At 39.4% G+C, this 19,166-nt stretch overlaps 2 protein-coding genes across 3 annotated transcripts in view; one reads left to right on the forward strand and one right to left on the reverse strand.

Annotated features, from left to right (window-relative positions):
• APPL1 (adaptor protein, phosphotyrosine interacting with PH domain and leucine zipper 1) overlaps positions 1-12,321 on the reverse strand; it is a 26,077-nt gene extending 13,756 nt beyond the window's left edge. Inside the window, exons 1-10 of the mRNA XM_048315283.1 lie at positions 12,199-12,321; positions 7,750-7,848; positions 7,168-7,227; positions 6,336-6,407; positions 5,484-5,571; positions 3,874-3,915; positions 3,054-3,112; positions 2,456-2,602; positions 948-1,030; positions 683-841 (exon numbers count right to left, since the gene is read on the reverse strand). Of these exons, the coding sequence (XP_048171240.1) occupies positions 683-841; positions 948-1,030; positions 2,456-2,602; positions 3,054-3,112; positions 3,874-3,915; positions 5,484-5,571; positions 6,336-6,407; positions 7,168-7,227; positions 7,750-7,848; positions 12,199-12,252 (863 nt within the window). The 5' untranslated portion in view covers positions 12,253-12,321. The remainder of the gene's footprint in view (positions 1-682; positions 842-947; positions 1,031-2,455; positions 2,603-3,053; positions 3,113-3,873; positions 3,916-5,483; positions 5,572-6,335; positions 6,408-7,167; positions 7,228-7,749; positions 7,849-12,198) is intronic.
• A 149-nt stretch (positions 12,322-12,470) lies between these two features.
• On the forward strand, positions 12,471-18,905 carry HESX1 (HESX homeobox 1). 2 transcript variants are annotated; one of them, XM_048315166.1, is made up of 7 exons: positions 12,471-12,562; positions 13,709-13,854; positions 14,425-15,544; positions 16,751-17,009; positions 17,118-17,323; positions 17,633-17,734; positions 18,653-18,905. In XM_048315166.1, the coding sequence occupies exons 4-7, from the start codon at positions 16,796-16,798 to the stop codon at positions 18,749-18,751; spliced, it is 621 nt and encodes a 206-aa protein (XP_048171123.1). In that variant the 5' UTR covers positions 12,471-12,562; positions 13,709-13,854; positions 14,425-15,544; positions 16,751-16,795; the 3' UTR covers positions 18,752-18,905. The 2 variants fall into 2 exon arrangements, with proteins under 2 accessions (XP_048171123.1, XP_048171124.1); XM_048315167.1 differs by having other exon boundaries at positions 13,709-13,828.
• Positions 18,906-19,166: the final 261 nt, after the last annotated feature.

Below are 19,166 nucleotides of genomic sequence, written 5' to 3' on the forward strand. Positions count from 1 at the left end.
CATGCCTCATTCAGTGAGTATTTTACTTTAATTGTTGTTGTAAAAGTAATCTACTTTTTTTTTAAATTTCTTGGGGCTTATTATATAAATTACACTGAAAAAATCTGAATGTTATAACTTACATTTAATAACTCTGAAAAACAGCTGTTGGACTTCATTAGAAGCAAAGCTCCCTCCTGTGGACAAGGAGCTGCTACTGCATGGAGTCCAGAAGCTCCTCCAAAGGGGATTTTAGTTAAGAGTGTTTTGCCTTGTTTAGGTCAAGATTACAATGCTTTATTAATAACTTGGATCCCAAGGCTTTAAGGCATTTAAAGACAATCCATCTCAGACACTTCCAGAACAATCCTAATAGACAGAATCTTGTTACTTCCCCATTAGGATGCAGAGAAATTACACACTCAAAAGCTTTCTTTTTAAACTGTAAAAATTCAGGCAAAATTAGACTGAAATCAGGATAATTATGCTTTGCACCTGAATGACACTACATCAGTGTAACAATGAATTTAATATTAATTAGATTAAGAAGTCCAAAGAAAGAAACAGAATAGGTCCTATGTGACTTATTCAACTAAATATGTAAAATCAGCATAGCTAACATTAAAAAAAAAATTTCAACTTCCTTAGTTTTCCTTTCCCAAAATTAAATGCTCTGGATTTTTAAATAACAAGTTAACCTTACTTTCTTGCATTGAGATAGCCAGCTTTCCGTGTCAGATTCCTATGAGCAGGAAACTTCGTAGGATCAGGATCAGGCAAATACAGTGGATCACTGGCCACTTCCAAGTCCTCTATAGTTTGTTGCATGTTTTCTACTTCACAATCCATTTCCCTGCGAACACTAAGATAAAAAAATGCGTTATTAACAAAGATAATTTATTAGTAAGTAGAAACAGAAAAAAATAATTGTCTTGATAAAAGTTTGAAATTCAACAAAGCCAACTTACTTCTGCACACTTGTGCCAATATTGGTCAAAAATTCTTCCAGTTGCTCAGTAAGATTTTCTGAACCCATTTTAAAAAAGCTTATCTTTAGGAAAAAAAAGGAGGAAAAGGGAGAATTTAGTCATCAATAAAACTACACTAACAATTAACAGATGAAGTCATAGGAGGTTAAAGTTTCTCACAGAAATCTGTTTTCATCCCTCATTCCCACCCAAGCCTCTTACTAAAAGCAGCAGAATGTGTGTTTGTGGCTGCAGGTAAAGGCTGCTGCTGGCCCTGCAGTGGGATTTGTGTCACAAGGTGTACCCAGAGCTGCCTGGAGGAAATACAGAAACACACAGGAATTGCCCTGGAAAAAACTCCCAATGCCTCTCTGTCCTTTTTCAAGCCCACCACTCTGCTAACTGCTGTTATGGGGATGTTATTTGGGGCACATAGGAAAGAACAAACCTGTGAGGATTTGTCCAGGGCCATCCACAGGGAACTAACAATATGTATTTTAAGTACAGGGTATTCCACAATGGGCCAGAAAATCTGCCACAGCTAAACTGAGGTTAGCCAGGAGAAGTTTCAGGACAGGAAGCCCTGGGACATGGCCCTACCCTTCCGTTTCTTAGATTCAGCAAAAAGCTCCACCTAAGCAACAGGTTGCACTAGATTGCTGCACACAACATGCAGAGCGTGGTTCTTAAATACAAGCTGCAAAGTTTCAAAAGAAAGCAAGAGTTCTTGCCTTTGGAAAGCTTTCAGACAATATGCAGAAGTTAATTTCTACTCAGGTCACGTGGCAGTGCCAGATACTGGAAAGTCTGACTTGCAAAAAAACCCAAATCCCATGCTTAATGACATACTTCCGAAAATACAAATAAAGTCTCTCCAAATAACTTTATCATGGCTGTATTTTCTGTTACATCCATCCTCCAGTAAACCAATGAGGAACTTACTTATATTAAGCAAAACCAAACCAGAATGTTTTTTAGCATTCTGGCTCTTCCACAGCCTTGATTGAGAACAGTGGTGATGTGGCTTTTGATGATTATCTCATTTCAGAATAGCTGCCATAGGAATGAGTTTAACTGTCTCCATGTTACTTGCTGAGAAGGTACACTTCCATGTGACCTTGCAGGAAACCTCTAATCAGCTCTTCCCTTTAGTGGAATCAAATGCCCAGCAATGAAAATTTAGGCATTATATCAAATTCAGCCATCTAGGTTTTAAGGAAAAATTAACCTTTTTATTTGTCACCCAGGCTTTGCTAAAAGACTCTCTGATGGCAGTGAGGACATCTCATGAAGAGATTCCTGCAGTGAGTGGGCAATGACCAGTGCCAGCTAATGGCACCATGAGGGCTGCAGCTTTGGCAGCTCCAAGAAGTGGATGGGTGGGTCTTTTTCTCCATTTCCTTCCTTGGATTGCCAAAGAGGTCTTGCAATGGATTTCAGTACATCAACCTTCATGAAGTACTTTTACATCTTCTTTCAGACCTATAGCTTTCAGAATCTGAAATTACCTGAGCTTGCATGTATCCTAGCAAGGGTTCTAGCAGAGAAATTTTCTTCTTGTACTGGAGAGTATTTAATGCACAGAAATAATGCATCATAGTCTGATGCTGTTTTTTCCTTGAAGTATATACATCTTCTGTAACTTCTGCCTTGATCTGAAGAGACACAGGGGGAGGGAGAAAAAGGAATGTTTGAGACTTGGCATTGATCACATGCCTTCTAGACAGCTTTATAGCCCGCATGGATAAACCCACAACCGTGTTCTACCCTCTATCACCAGCAGCTGCATATCTTATTTTGCAATTCTGCTTCTATAATTTAAACATGAGATATGTGAAAAACAAATACAGCATTCTTTTCTCCCTGGAAAGTGTGGTTATTTCTTCACAAAAACAAACTGCATATGGTATCACAATACTGTTCCTAAAGCATTATCAGTGTTACAAGGACAGGAATGTATTGGAGAAACCTGCTTTTCTGTCTAGACTGCAAAACTATCAAATGGCACATGGAATCTGCCATACATTGTGTTCCATCATAAATATATATAAGATGAAAATTATTTCTTCTCTAAAAATCTTTACATTAAGATTTTGTTTTACAAACCTTTTCATTTTCCCTTCTTTTTGACAACCGACTGTATCTGGTGATGGCAGCATCGTGGTCTAAGCAATCAAGAGAGAATTTATGATCATTTTCATAAATTAGTGACTTATGAAACAGAGCAGAAAACCTTTTATATCACTGTGTTACACAGACAGCTGAATGAAAAGTTCAATCATATTAACACCTTGATGAATTGTTCTTGTCTGCCTATAATCACTTCACTGCTACAAATACCTGGGCTGAAGAAAAATTCTAACCAGACACAAATGATGCAAAATTGTTACAAAGTTCCCTAAACATCCACTATTTTTCAAAGAACTGTCCATTATGTAGAGAAACTTCACATTAGAAAATCCATATGAAATGAAGCAATTTTCACTCAGAGAAGCAGAATCTTACTTAAATAATAAGTTCTCTTCATGGATCTATTAGAGGTAGCTAAAAAAATAACTTCTGACAATAGGCAAGAGAACTATGAAATTCATTTTAAGGAGGTAGCATTTTTTTATTGATCCGGTCCTGACTTTAAGAAGTGAGCTAGCACCTTACGTGTTTTGTAATTCTGGTGGCATATTCTACATTATTTAATAACCTTACATACACTTAAGCTGTTGTAAAAAAACCCTTTCAATTTGCCTTAATGCTTCAGTACACAAACCAGGGATTTACAAGTGAACCAGGGAAAGTTGAGTGCCTAAAATTACACCTTAATTAGTTACTTTAAGTCTGCAGGCTTAACTCCACTAATTAAGTACAAATAATAATCTACAGCAATACTGTTGTCTTGTAATATTGGTAAGATTAAGTGCTTTACACTTACCATTGCTTGCAATTTGGAAAACTTCTTTTAGAGTTAGTATCTCTAAAAAAACAACATATCACAATTTAAGTAAGTCGTTATTAACATAACAGTCATGTATTACAGTTTCTCATGTAATGTTTCACTCCTGAACAGTTGAAGGTAACACCCTGTACCATACTGAGCTACCAGCACAAGGTACTACATGGCCAGACAAGTCTGCTCCTACCTGGCACCTGAGGATCATTTCTGTGCTTACCAAAAAAAATACTGTTCTGTAATAATGTAAGGAAGAATTTCTTTTCAAAAGTCTTTGAAAGTCATCATCAATACAAATGTGTCACCTCTAGTTCCAGTATGGGTTCTGGCTTGAGCTGGGGAAGTGGAAGCACAAGGAGATGGGAGCAGCAAAGCCCAAAACACACAGGGACTCATCCTAGCTAAAATCAGCCAGGTTCCAGCTGGTTATTGTCTCACTGTGTCAGGGAACTGGAACCAGCACAATACCTTACACCTGTTCTCATCTTGGTTGTGATTTCTGCCATATTACAGTATAAACCAGCAGAGAGCCATGGTCAACTTTGTGGTAAAGCAAACAAAAAAACTGTCCAAGAAGTGCCTATGAAGTCCATAAAGTGTGGGGTCATTACAAACTACACCAGCTGGTGGCTAAATCTTCCAGTGAGAAAATTTAATTTGTGATTATTGGCTCAGGGATGCCTCTTCAGTGAGTACTAATGGGAGATTTTTCAGGTCCTGAGAAGTAATATCAGCCTTGGGACAGTCACAATCCCTTGCTCAAAAAAAAAAAAAAAAAAAAATCCATAATCTTTTCAATCCATAATTTTGCTGCAAACTCTTGTCAAAGAAGTATTTTCCAAGATTCATAAAGAGTTAGAAGACTTATGAAAGACTTGTCATTTTTATTTCAATTTAGACTTATGATATTCATAGCTTAGGTATACCTACTCTAGAATGTTCACAACAGGGATATTCAAGTTACTTGGGGTTTAAGTCTTATAATTTCTACTTGGAAGCCCATTTGCCACAGCAGTCTATTCACTCCAGTATCTTGAGTACAATCTATCATAATCACACACATTAGATGTTATTTTAAACCAGGCAGAATAAGGTACAATTATTACAAAAATAAGAACCTGGAAGCTGCACATAAGAAGTCACCTGTATTACCAGCTGGGTTGAAGAACCACATTACTAAATTTTAATATAGTAAATACTACAGCTTTGGCACTTTGCCTTTTGAGTTTAGTTCAGCAATTATATTGATGTCATGAAACAATATATAAATCTTTCCTGAAAATGCAAATTACCTAAAAATTTTTCTTTTCTAACATCTTTGAGTAGCTGCTAAATGTTCATCTTGAATAGAAGATAAGTGCTTCCCTAATATAAGTAATTTTTTTTTGAAACAATAATAGTGTTAAGTTCAACTGCAATACTCTCATTAATAGGAATAACTTAATTTTCTTTCTAAATGGGGAGATGCATACTTTTGAGAGCGGAAAAATAAGTGCTGTATTCTATTTAGTGAAACGAGCTATGGAGATTAAATGCTATGTTTTTATTATTGCTGCTGTTGATAAAAACCAGTATTTGGTCAAGTCCTCTACCTTTTAGATCCCTTTCTTTAAACTGGGTAATAGGAAACATCATTGCATCTGCAAGCTGAGTTGAAAGTACTGCATGGCAAGAGCTGAGCTGAAAAAGACAAAAGAAGGAAATCTTAGGAAAGCAGTGCTGAAACCAAATAAAATCACAATAGCGGGACATCAGTGTCACTCAAAAGATAACATGTACAACTCAAACACATTTTTTAATGTTCCTTTTTTTGCAGCTACTTTTTTCTAGGTCCCAGATCTCATCATTGGCTTTTTAAAGAAAACCTTTAGTTTTTGTCTAAGCTTTTCTGGATCATGTCCAAAAAGAGCCTCATACATAACGACTAGTCAGTTTATTTCTCCAGTTTCCCTCCAGCTACGTCACAGCCCACCTTCCACAACTCACAGAGGCAGAACAAAATGTGATCCTCCTCCTAAAATGCTGTTTAAGTGAGGAGAGGGATCACAGCAAAAATCATGATTCAGCTCTTAATGGTGCTCACTTGTATGTCCTAGGAGTCAGTCTCTAAGAGAGACAGCAGGAGGCTCCTCTGTCAGTCAGGTACCTGAAATCAGGCAATACAGATACCCTCATGTAAATAGTTGCCACTGTGTAATGGTTCTGGCTCTCTCTCTAGTAGTTAAACTACATTTTTTCTCAGCAATGTATCCTCAGTTTGCTGAATTTGTTTTTTCTCTTCAGGTTACATAACTTTAAATAGATGCTGCAATATACAGTTAAGCATTACCTTGTTGACAAATGAATGCCATTTCTGTATCTCCTGGCTTAAAAAAGGCTGGAATAATTAGGCAAAGTTAAAGTCTGTACCTGAAAATGTTAGCAAAGCACATACAAGCACTTACCTCATCAATCACTTTTGCAAATTGCTGCAGAGTGGAAGTCATGACTTCATCATCTCCCCCAAGTGGAAAACGCTGAAAAGCCAAAGAGTTATGTTGTTTGCAGTGTTTTCTGCCATTCACAAAACTAGATTAATCACCTCTGTATCAGGTTGTCTTGGGGTGACTTTATGATGTGTATCCCCTATTGCTGCTCTATGCCCAAAACTTATTTCAAAATATTACACAGTTAAGATACACTGAAGCGGTTCACCCCATTAGGTGGAGAAGGAGGATAGGGAACAGCAGCCTCCTAAAAGAAGCAAGTATTTGTTTTTAACATTTTTAGTCTCAGAAGAGGGGGCTCAGCAGCAAAGCTACAAACAGAGAACCCTTCATAGTTATGAAGGAAGAAAGTTATGGATTCCAGAGTCTGTGCTTTCAGAGATGGAATTATTCTCACAGAGTAAATTATGGTTGTTAATTGGAGATCGCAATGCAACCTCTTCTCTTTGTGACTATTGAAATTAAAATTAAAGCATTTAAAGGTAAACAGGTTTATAAAGTAAAAACAAAACAGAGCCACCCTAAGCAATTCCCAAAAAACTCATCCAAAAGTAAAATATTTCAGAACTTATTAATATTCTTCATGGTAAGAGGAACTTCATTCTGGTTTAGTTAGAAGAACTAAAATAAAGACACTAGATTCTTTTGGCAAAGATTTGAACCACCAACTACAGCAGTTCATTTTATCTGGACCAAACCTAAACACATTCTACACTGTGCTCTGGGAGATAAAAGGCTACAAAAATACACAGTCCTGACCACACACAGACAACAATGATTTACGCAGTACCTGTTTCTCATATTCCTTCAGAAGCTTTGAAGTCAGATGAGTTGCTGCACTTAATTCATTCTGATTAAAAAAAAAAAGGGAAAAGATCAAAATCAACAAAAACTCACACAGTTAAAGTATATACAAATTTAAAATACAGCCATAAACTCAAATTTTTAGAAAAACATACAAAATAGATTCTGTTTCTGGCATAAAAAGTGGAGTTATTTCTAGATGAATATATTGTGGGTAAAAAAACAACCTCCCACTTGGTACATACTATTATACACACCAAGATCATTTTAGCGTGTATAACATTTTACAAACACTTGGGAAATACATTAGAGATACTAGGAGAACAGAGAACATCATTTCACTTGGCATCAGAAATTCTGTTGCAAAAAGAATCACAAGAATTTGGTCTTTACCACTCCCTAACATACAGAAAAACAATCATTAATTCTTACTTTATTTCACTTCTACGTTTAAAGAATATGGAAGTTAAAGAAAAGCATATTGCTCACAATAATGTAACATAAAGCAAGAGACGTGAAATGTGGTTCCAAAGCTTTATAACACATTCAAAAATTTCACTAACACTACCTGTGCATCATATATTCTGTGCATGGCTTGAAACAACTGATTGATGTAATTGGATATTGCAGCAGCATCTTCTTCAAATACTCCCAGCAAAGAGCGGGTCTGTAACAATCAAACAGCCAAAACATGAACATGACAAGTTAGAAGAATTTAAATATAATGGGATTTCAGACTTAAATAGCATTATCTCAGGTTTCATTACTGAAAATTTTATAAACCCTCCAGCCCCGTTTAAAGGAATGATACTTGTTGCATGCCAAAGAATCTTACAGACATCCAAGCTCAGCTGTCCTCCTACTGTCAGCCTCTCTTCAGGTTAATACATTTTCAGAAGGGAAAGGACAAAGGGAGATGGACAACTGTTAGAAGTTGAACCTGTGGGCAATTACTGGGCTCACTATGGTACCTCCCTAAGGAGAAGGGTGAAGTTGACTGGTATTGAACAGCTTGCCAGGTATACACATTTCCCCTGCAGTGAGATCCAAATAAAGGCTGTGGCTGTCCCATATTGTCCAATCTGGACACAGACAGTTGCTGGTTGTGCTTGGACCTATAACTCACCTGTGGAATAACCATCAATTCTGTGATCAAAAGGTTGAGATACTACACCAAACCAAAACAAACAATACAACCTACATCTGATTGTCCTCAACCTACATGTTTCTCACTGCTGAAAGGGAGTGGAAAGATCTGTCCTTGTGTCCTTACCCCAGCTTGTCAGTCTGTCTGTTCCTTAGCTGGTGTCACCCACAAGCCTGATGACTCTTGTGTCCTACTGCACTGCCTGCATCACTGATGGTGCTTAACAGCATCCACCTCAAAAATCAACCTCTTTTCTCACTGGCCACCTATTAGACTAAAACACTGATCTCTATCTGTAAGCCCAACTATCCAGCCAGTTTTTCCACTCAGGTCACAGTCTGTACCTCTCCCTTTTGGCCAGAAGAATGTTGCCAGACCATGTCAGAGTCCTTGCATAAGTCAGGGTGACTGACATCCCCTGCTCTCCCTTCTGCCAAAATGACTGACTCGATGAGAAGGCAATCAGGTTGCTCAGGTGTAATTTGCCTGTAAGCTCAAATGAGATGCTGACTGCATGTTCTCGCATCCTCTTTGCACTTGGAAGCAAGGTTATTCCTCACCATGAGGATACTGAATGGCTTCCTTCCACCACGACAAAAATCCCAAAGGGGAAAAAGCAGAGGATGTACCAGTAACTCTGCACAGCCTACACGGGCTTTTCCTAAAAACACTGGTCAGGATGCTTGGCTGTAGGATCAGGAGCAGTGCTTGCAAGAGCCACGAAAGAAATACTTTAGCAATGTTTTAGCAAAACATTGTATTTTTTGCTAAAAAATACTTTAGCAATGTTTTGTTTCTAGGCTTACACTAAAATTAATGTCCAGACAGAAAATTGAAGGAATCACAAGCACATAATTGTTTTTTCCCCAAACGATGATTGTTAAACACTTGAAATTGGAAATTCTATTTTTTAGTCTTCCCTACACTGTCTTGAAATTACTGAAGTCTTTAGTCCATCTCCCCTTGAAGCATGAAGGTCTTTTTCAGTTACTTCAGTAATTCTTTGCTTTCAATGATAATCAAAGAGTACACATTAAACTCATATAAAATATATTATTTAACAATTCTTTTGACATAAAATTCTTTTCTCTAACTTGCATTAGATGCTTGGCTGTATCACAATTACTGTCATGCCATATAATGTCTAAAAGATATTTAAATATTAAAAAATCTAATCAAACAGCATAATCAACACAACAAATAGCTTTAATGCTGGTTCTAGTTTATAAAACAAGTGGAAAGAGGTGGAGAAGAACTCAAATCTTTGCCAGGTGTGGCAACATGTGTCATCCTAACAGCCTTGACTCTCCCATTAAAGTAGACATACACGAAGGAATGCAAAAGAAAAAAATTACATGCTACTATAACCACTGAATTATACACTCATGACCTTTACACCTGAACATAAATAAACCTGAGCTTGTAATTTTAAAGGAGTATCATGTAAGGTTTCTGGATTATATTTACTCTTTAAAACCGGACATTGAAAAAAATATATTTCTATGTTTTATTTTAAAAATGTCAGTTATTGATGTTCAGCATTCAAAATAATATGATGAGATACTGATGGAAAGAAATTAACCTGAAACTGTAAACAAGCAGACTTCTGCTTAGCAGAAAATTAGGCATTGTTTACTTGTGTTTCTAGTAAAACTCTGCATCATTTTGCATGCTCTTTAGGATTCTTTCAACCCGTGTTTATGAGCAGGCAAATGGGAAAGGACCAGGGAGAAGCTGCACAAAGAAACCACCTCGTTAGAAGTCAGTGTTAAGCCTTCTATGCCACCATATGGAGGGCACTGCAAGCGACAGAAGACAGAGCCTGTGATACCAGAGTCTCCTGGCTTTTTTGTTGTGCAATGCTTTGGGAATGCAAATCAGTGTGAGCAGAAGCTCTCTCTAAATACACACTGAGTATGTGTGTGTGTAATATATGTCCAAAGCTAATACTTAAATTGCTCTGTTTTGCATAGCAATTTGCATAGCAAAAGACTATGTAAACTTGGCACTTGGTTTAGGCCTGACAGCACAATGGTTAGATTTTTATCCTGTGACAACAGGAAATGAATGGGTTTGAACATTTTAGAAAAGCCTTTCCTTCCCTCAGACACAGAAAAAGTTTGATATGACGTTTATATAACTACAGTCAGTGTCTGAAACATGAACTCCAGGCCATAGTGCAGCACTAAACAATGACCCAGGCTGATGAGCATTTCAATATTCCAGCATGAATGTATCGAAGTCACAGCAACGCCTCTAGAGAGAAGGTTCTGCTTTCTTCAACCATTTGTTGCCATTTCCATTGCACTGATTTCAAAGGAACAGAAATTAACTAATGCAACAAATGGACTACCCTAACAGAAGACCACTGAGTCCTTACTAGAGGACCTGGCTCCCAGCATCCACCTGAAATATTAAGTTGACTGAAAGATGCAAATTTTCTACCTAAAACAGAAGACAATATTGGCAAATCCAATTGTTTAAGCACCTCATTGGGCTGAATTAGGCTTTACTTGTCTGCATCACAAATAACCTCACACGGAAGATTCCAGAATTCACAATTACATTCCATTAAGTAACATTTTTTTCATGTGCTTCCCAAATGTCCTCAGATGATCCTGAAGTTCATGTTACATTTGACATTTCCTGTAAATATGAATGGTTCTGACCTCCTTATACTAAGAAAAGACCTTCAAGAGATAATTTTTTTAAATCAGTATTATTATAAGACTTCCAAAATTTTTTCCTCTTCATGAGATAACAGCAGGTTTTGCCCCTGGACCAGAGCCCACATTAGAGGCGAGATCGCATCTCACATCCAGCATTTGAGCTATCTGGGGCACTATCCTTAGGAAAGAACATTCCTTTTCTGCATGGCCTTCTCTTGCCTTTTTTAAGTTGTCCTTCCGCTTGATAGAGAATTGCTACAATGACTGTCATTTTAGAGGCTAAAATTCCCTATTTAACAAGTGAAAGTTTCCCTTCCTATGGCCAAGGAATTAAAACTACCAATGCACATGCTGTTGCAATATAGGACATCCCACTCACTATATAAACAATGCATCAGAAGATTTTAATTCAAAAGCCTGCCATAAAAGAAAATATATTGCAAACTTTTTTCCCCACATCTAAGAAGCACAGTACAAGGACTTGGTGTTGCTGCTACCAGCAACAGAAACCAGTGCAATTAAATAAAGCATTTCCTACTTTAAAAAGAAACACCAGTGCACTACAGGGCATCGCTGACACAGATCAGGCACTAGCAATGGAAGGGAAGAATCGGAGCAATGAGAGGCCTCCGGGCACCACGTGCTTCCCACCTACTCTCCGCATTAACCATCGCCGCGATAACCTCACCCAGTACCTGCCGTTCATACGGGGCTATTAAACCTTAATGCGATTTTTGTGAAAAACAAAGAGGAAAAATCGTTTTGAGAAGGCAACACGGGTTTTGTGGTCACGAGGTGTCCAAAATCAAGCCTGGGCGCGAAGGCGGGGGCGGGGATCAAGGAGCAGGTGGCGGCACTGCCCGGACGGCGCTGCCGCAGCACCCGCAGCACCCGGGCCCGGAGCTGCGGCCCCGCTCCCGGCCCGCGGCATTCCCGGGAGCGGCGGCGGGGCCAGCGGGGCGACGGCGCCGCGGAACTCCGGGCAGGAGTTCGCAGGGCACGACCGCGGCGGAGAGCCGGAGCCGAGACTGTCAGAGCCCCGCGGAGCCATGCAGGCAGAGTCCCCGCCGCGCTGCCGGGGCGTCCCCCTCCCTCCCGGCCACCGCCGCGGCTGTCCCGGGGTCGGGAACGACAGGGAAGCAGCGCTGGGCCCGGCGAACAGAGGCTGGGCCGGATGCGGCCTCCGCCGGGCCCGTCTCACCTGCGGGCTGTCCTCCAGCGTCTCCTCGATGGGCAGTTTGTCGATGCCGGGCATGGCGGCGGCCGCGCTGAGACCCCGCGGCTCCGCTCCCCCCGCGCCGGCCCGGCCGGCCCCGACCCGCACCGACCCTCGCCCACCGGGCGCCGGACGTCCCGCCCCGCCCCCCGCGCGCCCGGCCTCCCATTGGCCCGCCTGCCCCGCCTGCCCGGCTGCCCATTGGCTGGCGGGCCCGCCCGTTCGCGCGCAGGCGCGGGGGCTGAGGGCGGGGTCGCTCGCGCGCGGCCCCTCAGGGCGGAGGCTCTGCACCGGGAGCGGCTCCGTGCGGGGACCGGAGCTGAGGCAGCCGGGACGTGTCCCTGCTCAGGTGACTGCTCGGCAGTGCGGGTCATGAGTGTCAGGCAAAGTGCCCTCCCAGCTCTGTTTGTGCTCTGGGCGTTGCTGTCGTCTCTTCATAAACAATTACCCTGGGGGCCACCCCACAGCGGGGGAGCCCGCTTGGGTCCCTGCCGTTATGAAGCATCTTTGGCCCTCATTCTGTGTTACCTGGAGCGTCCCTTTTGGAAGTCGCCTCTTATCCCTGCCATGTGGATGGTCCTCCCAGGTGGAGGCCAGTCACTTCTACTGTGCTTGTAGTGAGAGGACAAGAGGCCTGAAGCTGAGATGGGAGATTCTGATTAGATATTAGAAAATAAGGCTCTCTGCTGCCTTAGACTGAGGAAGTGTGGTGCTATAGGTTGGGGATTGATTTTAAATGCTCAAAACTATTGAGGGTTCACAGGAATCGAAACAGATCATTGGTTAACTTGAACACAGGTTCAGCTCTGAAATTAGTGTAGAATCACTAAGGTTAGAAAAGACCTCTAAAATCATCAATCCCAACTATTAATCCAGCAGCCTGTGTTCACCACTAAACCATGTGCCCAAGTGCCACATCCTCCCCTCTTCTGAACACTTCCAGGGATGGTGATTGTCAGTGTCTGACTACCCTGCCCATGAAGAAACTTTTCCCAATATCCAATCTAAACCTTTCCTGGCACAACTTGAGGCCGTTTCTTCTTGTTCTGTCACTTGTTACCTGGGAGAAGAGACTGACCCCCACCTGGCTACAACCTCCTTTCAGGTACTTTTAGAGAGCAAGACTTTGTAGACTGATTATACTTCTTAGCTGGAAAAAAAAAAAAAAAAAAAAAAAAAAGAGGCACTTCCCTTGTTGGTTTTGCCTATTTGGGACCAGGTGAACTTAGTATAAGAACAGATTAGAAAGTGCATTAAGTCATTCAGCAGAGTAAATGATAATGATTGTGCAGTCTTGCTATGGAGACCTGTCTTTATGTTGTATCAGGTCATGATTTACCTTTAAAAGCAGATAAAAGACAGGGCTGGTGTGTTAAATTACAAACAATTAAAGATTTTTGAGGTGGCTTTTTTTTGTTTGTTGGTTTGGGTTTTTTGGTGGGTGGTGTTATTTAAGGGTTTTTTTGTTGTTGTGTTGTTTTGTTTTTCCCTGTAGGGAATGGTGAAGAAATTTCCAAGTTAATGCTCTGTTCAGTCAATTCATTTACCAGCTCAGCCGGTGACTCACCTGACTGAAACAAAGTCACAGCACCTCTCCCTTCCCCTGTCAACAAGGGTAATAATTCAGGGTTATCTTACAAGGTATTTTAAAGACTAAGTCTTGTACCTGTAACCACATGACAGGGCATTAACATTGGTTCATGACCTATAAATAGATGTGCTTTCTGGTTTTGAGACAGTTAACTTGTGACCAAGTTCTACAGCAGTCTCCTGTAAGAAATTGGTCTGGTTTGTACTGTAAGATGCATTTTCCCAGTGGAATTCAGGAAGGTAGTAACTTTAAGTGGACTGGGTTTAGTTAGCTCTGTGTATTTACAGCTGTAAGTGGCATCCAAAAGTTTTACTTGGGCTACAAATTTGACAGCAACAAATGTGATAGTAATGAATTGAAGAATCCCTCTGAATCCTCTTAGCGTGGTTTTAGTGTTACGCTGTTTTCAGTATTGTAGGTCTTTTGTTAGTGTGTGAGGGGTTTTTTGTTGTTGTTTGGGATTTTTGATTTGTGGGGTTGGGGTTTTTTGTTTGATTTGTTTTTTTTTTTTTTGGGGGGTTGGTTTTTGTTTGGTTTTGTTTTTTGTTGTTCTTTCTCCAAAATATCTACTAAGAGGCCTTAAAAATGTGGGGAACTAACCCTTGGCACTTTGTCAACAGGGAGAAGAGCAGCGAACAGATCTTTAGAGGATGCCAGATGTGTGCCCTTATGGAGAGAATATTTTGCCTCTGCTGGAGGGTGAAAGCTGTGTGGATAAGGCAGGCTTTATTTGCAATGTTTCTCACTGTTTAACACTGTTTCTCATACTTTTGCTAGTGGCAACTTTGGATTAACCTTGAATTTACCTGCATTCACTCAATCTCCCTTTGCCAAAATAGCTTTTACTTCAGCCAAGAAATAGCTAACTGCTTTTGTTTTGTGAAAATTGGTATTACCATTTTGAGGTATTCTTGCTTTTAAAAAACTTGGGAATTTTGCAGTTGGCTTTGAATATAATACTTGTTATTCATGTTCAAAACATATTTGAAAGAGCTTTATGCAGCATGACTTCTGAGGTGGTGAAATAGTGCTGGGTAAAGAAGTTGTGGTAAGGGTGTGGTGAAAGGCAGATTTTTGGAGTGTGATAAGTAATCAAGAAAGATAATATATACCATTTATGCCTTTTAAAAAACCTGGAAAAAAAATATTGCCCAGGCTCTAGTGGAAGGTGACCCAGCAGTGGAGTAGCAGTGCGTGAGAAGAGCAAAAGGCAGCAAGAGTAAGGGCTGGGGCTTCAGAGCAAAGCCCCCAAGAGCTCTCAGTGTGGTCTCTTGGGCTGGTGTAAACAGCCCTCGGAGGCTTCCCATCCATAAAGAACCAGAGCTTCATCTACTAAAGAGATGAACTCCACTGTCCCTGGGCAAAAAATAGTGGTGCAAAGTCTGAAAGGGAGATTAGTTTGCTCCCTCATCAAGTATGTGATGCTGTAAGAGGATTGGATTTGCATATCCAAGGAGCAGTGAGTTTTCCTATTATTGATTACTTAGTATTCCCAGCTTAATGTTTGCTGTGTTGCTCTAATTGCCCCTACAAAGGTATTTAGCTAAAAGTCTATAGGTAATTTCACATGGGTTGCAAGGTAGTATTGGTCATTACTAATGGGCCAAAATAATGAAATACAGTTTTCAAGTGAAGGCTTAAGGTCTATAAATGGTGGCTGGAGCTCAGCTTGCAAGTGATCATTGCAGGTGGATTGATGCTGCTTCAAGATCCATTGATCTGTGCTGAGATGTGTCCTTGGTAAGATCACTTCTGGAATTACCACTTTTTAATAGTTTGGTTTGACAGCAATCTTACTGCACAACACAAAGGCCAGTAGGAGTGGTAACTGTTCCTCCTGAAATGAAAATATTGTTTTCATTTTTGCCTGTTATTTTTGGATAAATCTTGATTTTATAGTGTCTCTACAGAAATTCCTCCTTTTCTTGTCCTGAACCAAAAGCTGGTTTTGAGCATGTGATGTAAACTGCTGTGTAACTGACAGATGAGCTTGAATATAAAAATGTTATACTCAGTATTTTCTTTATAATGGATGAAATCTGACTTTGAGCCCCATTACAAAGCCTTTATCTCCTTTCTCCCCATTACTCATAATTTTTTAAGTGTTTGCTCTGTAGGATTTAAATATGCTTCTATTTGCTATAAACCTACGAGAAAGGAGAGGCATCTATGAGAAAAAGGATGCTTTTAAACCTGTACATTTGAGTGTACTAGTTCTATTACTTGAAGTTTTGCTTTGATGTAGTGAAGAATTATCAGGAAATTTCACATCTGGTATGTTTCAAAAAGGCTGCAACAAAGTTATTTTCATAAGAAAAATGAATGCATGAATTATTTAAAATAGTTGGTGCAACTGTTCCTATTAACTAATCCAGGCACTTGGAAGGCAATTACACTGAGCTTTGACAACACTGCCAACCCACTGCACAGTGCCTTATGCCAAAAGCTATTGTTGTTTTATTGACCACGTTCACCATTACATATGCATATGAAAAAACAGAGGCATTTTCATCGGGATTACCCTAATAGCATTAAGAGATTATTTTTTAAATTTCCTTGGAAGGAAATTCACTTAAATGAGATTACTTATTACTTGACTGGTTTCCTATCATGCTTCTATGTTTAGGTAAGTGGAGTCCATTAGAGTATAAAGTTTTTTAAAAAACTGATTTTATACATTAATGATTTCAAATAAAAGAGAAGTACTATATTTGTGCACAGCTTCTTTTGAGAAAGTTAAGTCGATGCTCTGGTTAGGAGAGATAACACTTTCTGTCCCCCTTGGTGGCCCCCCTAGTGTCACCATTAGTTGCTAATTACTTGCAAACAAATAAACAATTAACTCCTCGTGCCTCTTGGTGGGAGAGTTTTCATTGACATGCTAAAACTTTCTAATAAAGGATTTTAATTAATGACGTTGCAAATCCAACCCCCTTGTCAACATAGCTATAAGGAGGACTTGTGGAGAAATGCAAGTACAGTACCCCTGCTATGCTGGCTGAGGGCGAAGGCATGGCCGGTCCCTCGCTGTGTGCTGCTAACACAGCAGCTTCTCCGGATCTGCGCAAGGTGCCCGGCTTTGGAGAGAATAAAACCACACAGTGCTCCTTCTCAATTGAGAGTATATTGGGACTGGAGCAGAAAAAAGATGGCATTCCAGCTGGGAAACCTCAGAGACCCTGGATGGATGCATGCAGCAGTTTGGGTAAGTCGGTCTGTTTTGTAACCTCTCAAGCTTTCACCCTTTAAAAATATTGGCATGTTTCTACTGCAAACCAGTAAATTGAAGCTCTCCTTTTCTTGTTCTTTCTAGTTTTAGGTGATGACAGTGATCCCCATCGGCAAATCCCTGTTGTTTGCTATGAAAATCCATTATTTCATGCTAGAAGTGATCCAGTGCAAGAGGAAAAAGTTTTCAAATGTGAAAAATATTTTTCAGTCGCTGAAAGGCTGTCTTTCAAACGAGAATTGAGCTGGTACAGGGGTAGAAGACCACGAACTGCATTCACTAGAAACCAGGTAGGGCTTTCCTCCTACTTAATAAATGAGTAACAATGTAGTTTTAATAAAATGTTGGAAGAAACCTCTAACAGCTGATAAATTCAGTGTGATGTACCTTGGCAGAGAGAAATGTAATCAGGAACTAGTGTAAATTAACAGGAATGTTGCTAGTTTCAGCAGACCTCTCTTTATCTATGGAATCAGAATTGTGCAAACACTGATCAGAAGTCTCCTGTTGAACAAACTAAGCTGTTATTTTATTTATTTTATGTTTTACTGCTATGAACATAGTGATAACTATTCAACAAGTGTGTTTAATCTCCTCAGATTGAAGTATTGGAAAATGTTTTTAAAATGAACTCCTACCCCGGCATTGATATTAGAGAAGAGTTAGCTCGCAAATTAGAGTTAGATGAAGACAGGATCCAGGTAAATAAAAATTTATTTGAACTTTTCTGTAATTCCAGCTGTATGTACTCTCTGGCTATATAAGTAAGTAGTTTGACAGCAGGAACAAGGATGTTAATATTCTCAGTTTAAATCAATGTATATATGTGCCTTCAATGATTTGTGAAATGGAAACCATCGAATTCCTTCTGAAATCTAAAGCCTTCCATAGCACTGATGAGGTATTCATCACTATAATATTTCCACAATATCTGCTCTGTTAATCTCTAGTTATTATGTGCAGAACTTGATCATTTCCTTAAAATCATATTTATATTTTGCTTGTCACCATATTTGAAAAATGTATTTGAAACAAATATGGACATAATTTGTGTGACTGCCTGCACATTTTGCAAGACTGCCAGCAGAGCATAGATGTGTTAAATAAGTGTTTGAACCTATGTCTTTATCTGCCAAAAGCAAAATCTATTCAGGGATATTAATTATTGATTTCCAGGTAGTTCAGTGTGATAAGGAGCATACTGTAAACATTAGAATTTGGGCTTTGCTTTGTTGTTTATCAGGCTTTTGATGCAAGTATTATATTTGGCCTGATGGGAAACTTGATGTTGCAAATAGTTAAGCAGCTGAAGAAATAGCACCGTAAGTGTCTGAATTCCAGATGTTCGGGATCTTCCAGGGTCTGATTCTGTCACTGAATTTAATACCAGTTTTTATATTAATTACAGTGAAGCTGATTCTTACTTTCCAGTTAAGCTGGGGATATTATTTTCTTCATCTATGGTGTTAAAATTACAGCAGGTAGCTACATGCTATCATCTGCAGATTTAAAATTTATATTGAACTTGCAAACTGCTGTCACCATACAAATGTGTAATGCTGTGTGAATACTTTCCACTGCTGTATTTCTGAAAAGCATCCCTTCTCTTTCCATTTTAGATCTGGTTCCAGAACCGTCGTGCAAAGCTGAAAAGATCACACAGAGAATCTCAGTTTCTAATGGTGAAAAACACTTTCACCTCCAGCCTGCTAGAGTAGAAGGAAGGATGGCTTGCTGTTACAGTACTACTGCAGAAAATGAATGATTATTCATAACTTGTATTAAGTAATGATATAGTAATTATGAATTTATGCTCAGATTTGAAATTTTATTATAATTTTCATTCAAATAAACTGTAAATACTTGAAGTATTATTATAATCTACTTTTTGTGGAAAAAGTGAACTTTTCCTATATACTTGAGTAAGTATTTTCAAAGAAGTTGAGATATTTTTGCAGTTCAAAAAAATGCAAACCCTGGGTTGCACAAGATTTTCAGCTACTATGAATTACTGCAGGTGACTTGACAAAGCTTTATGGTTTTAGGAGAAGTCTGTTTCAAGTCTGAAATAAACCAGATGCAAAATAAATTTTGCTACTGGAAACAGTTTGTCATATTGGAGTTTAAATAGCT

This window comes from Corvus hawaiiensis, chromosome 11 (genome assembly GCF_020740725.1).
Source record: "Corvus hawaiiensis isolate bCorHaw1 chromosome 11, bCorHaw1.pri.cur, whole genome shotgun sequence".
NCBI lineage: Eukaryota > Metazoa > Chordata > Aves > Passeriformes > Corvidae > Corvus > Corvus hawaiiensis.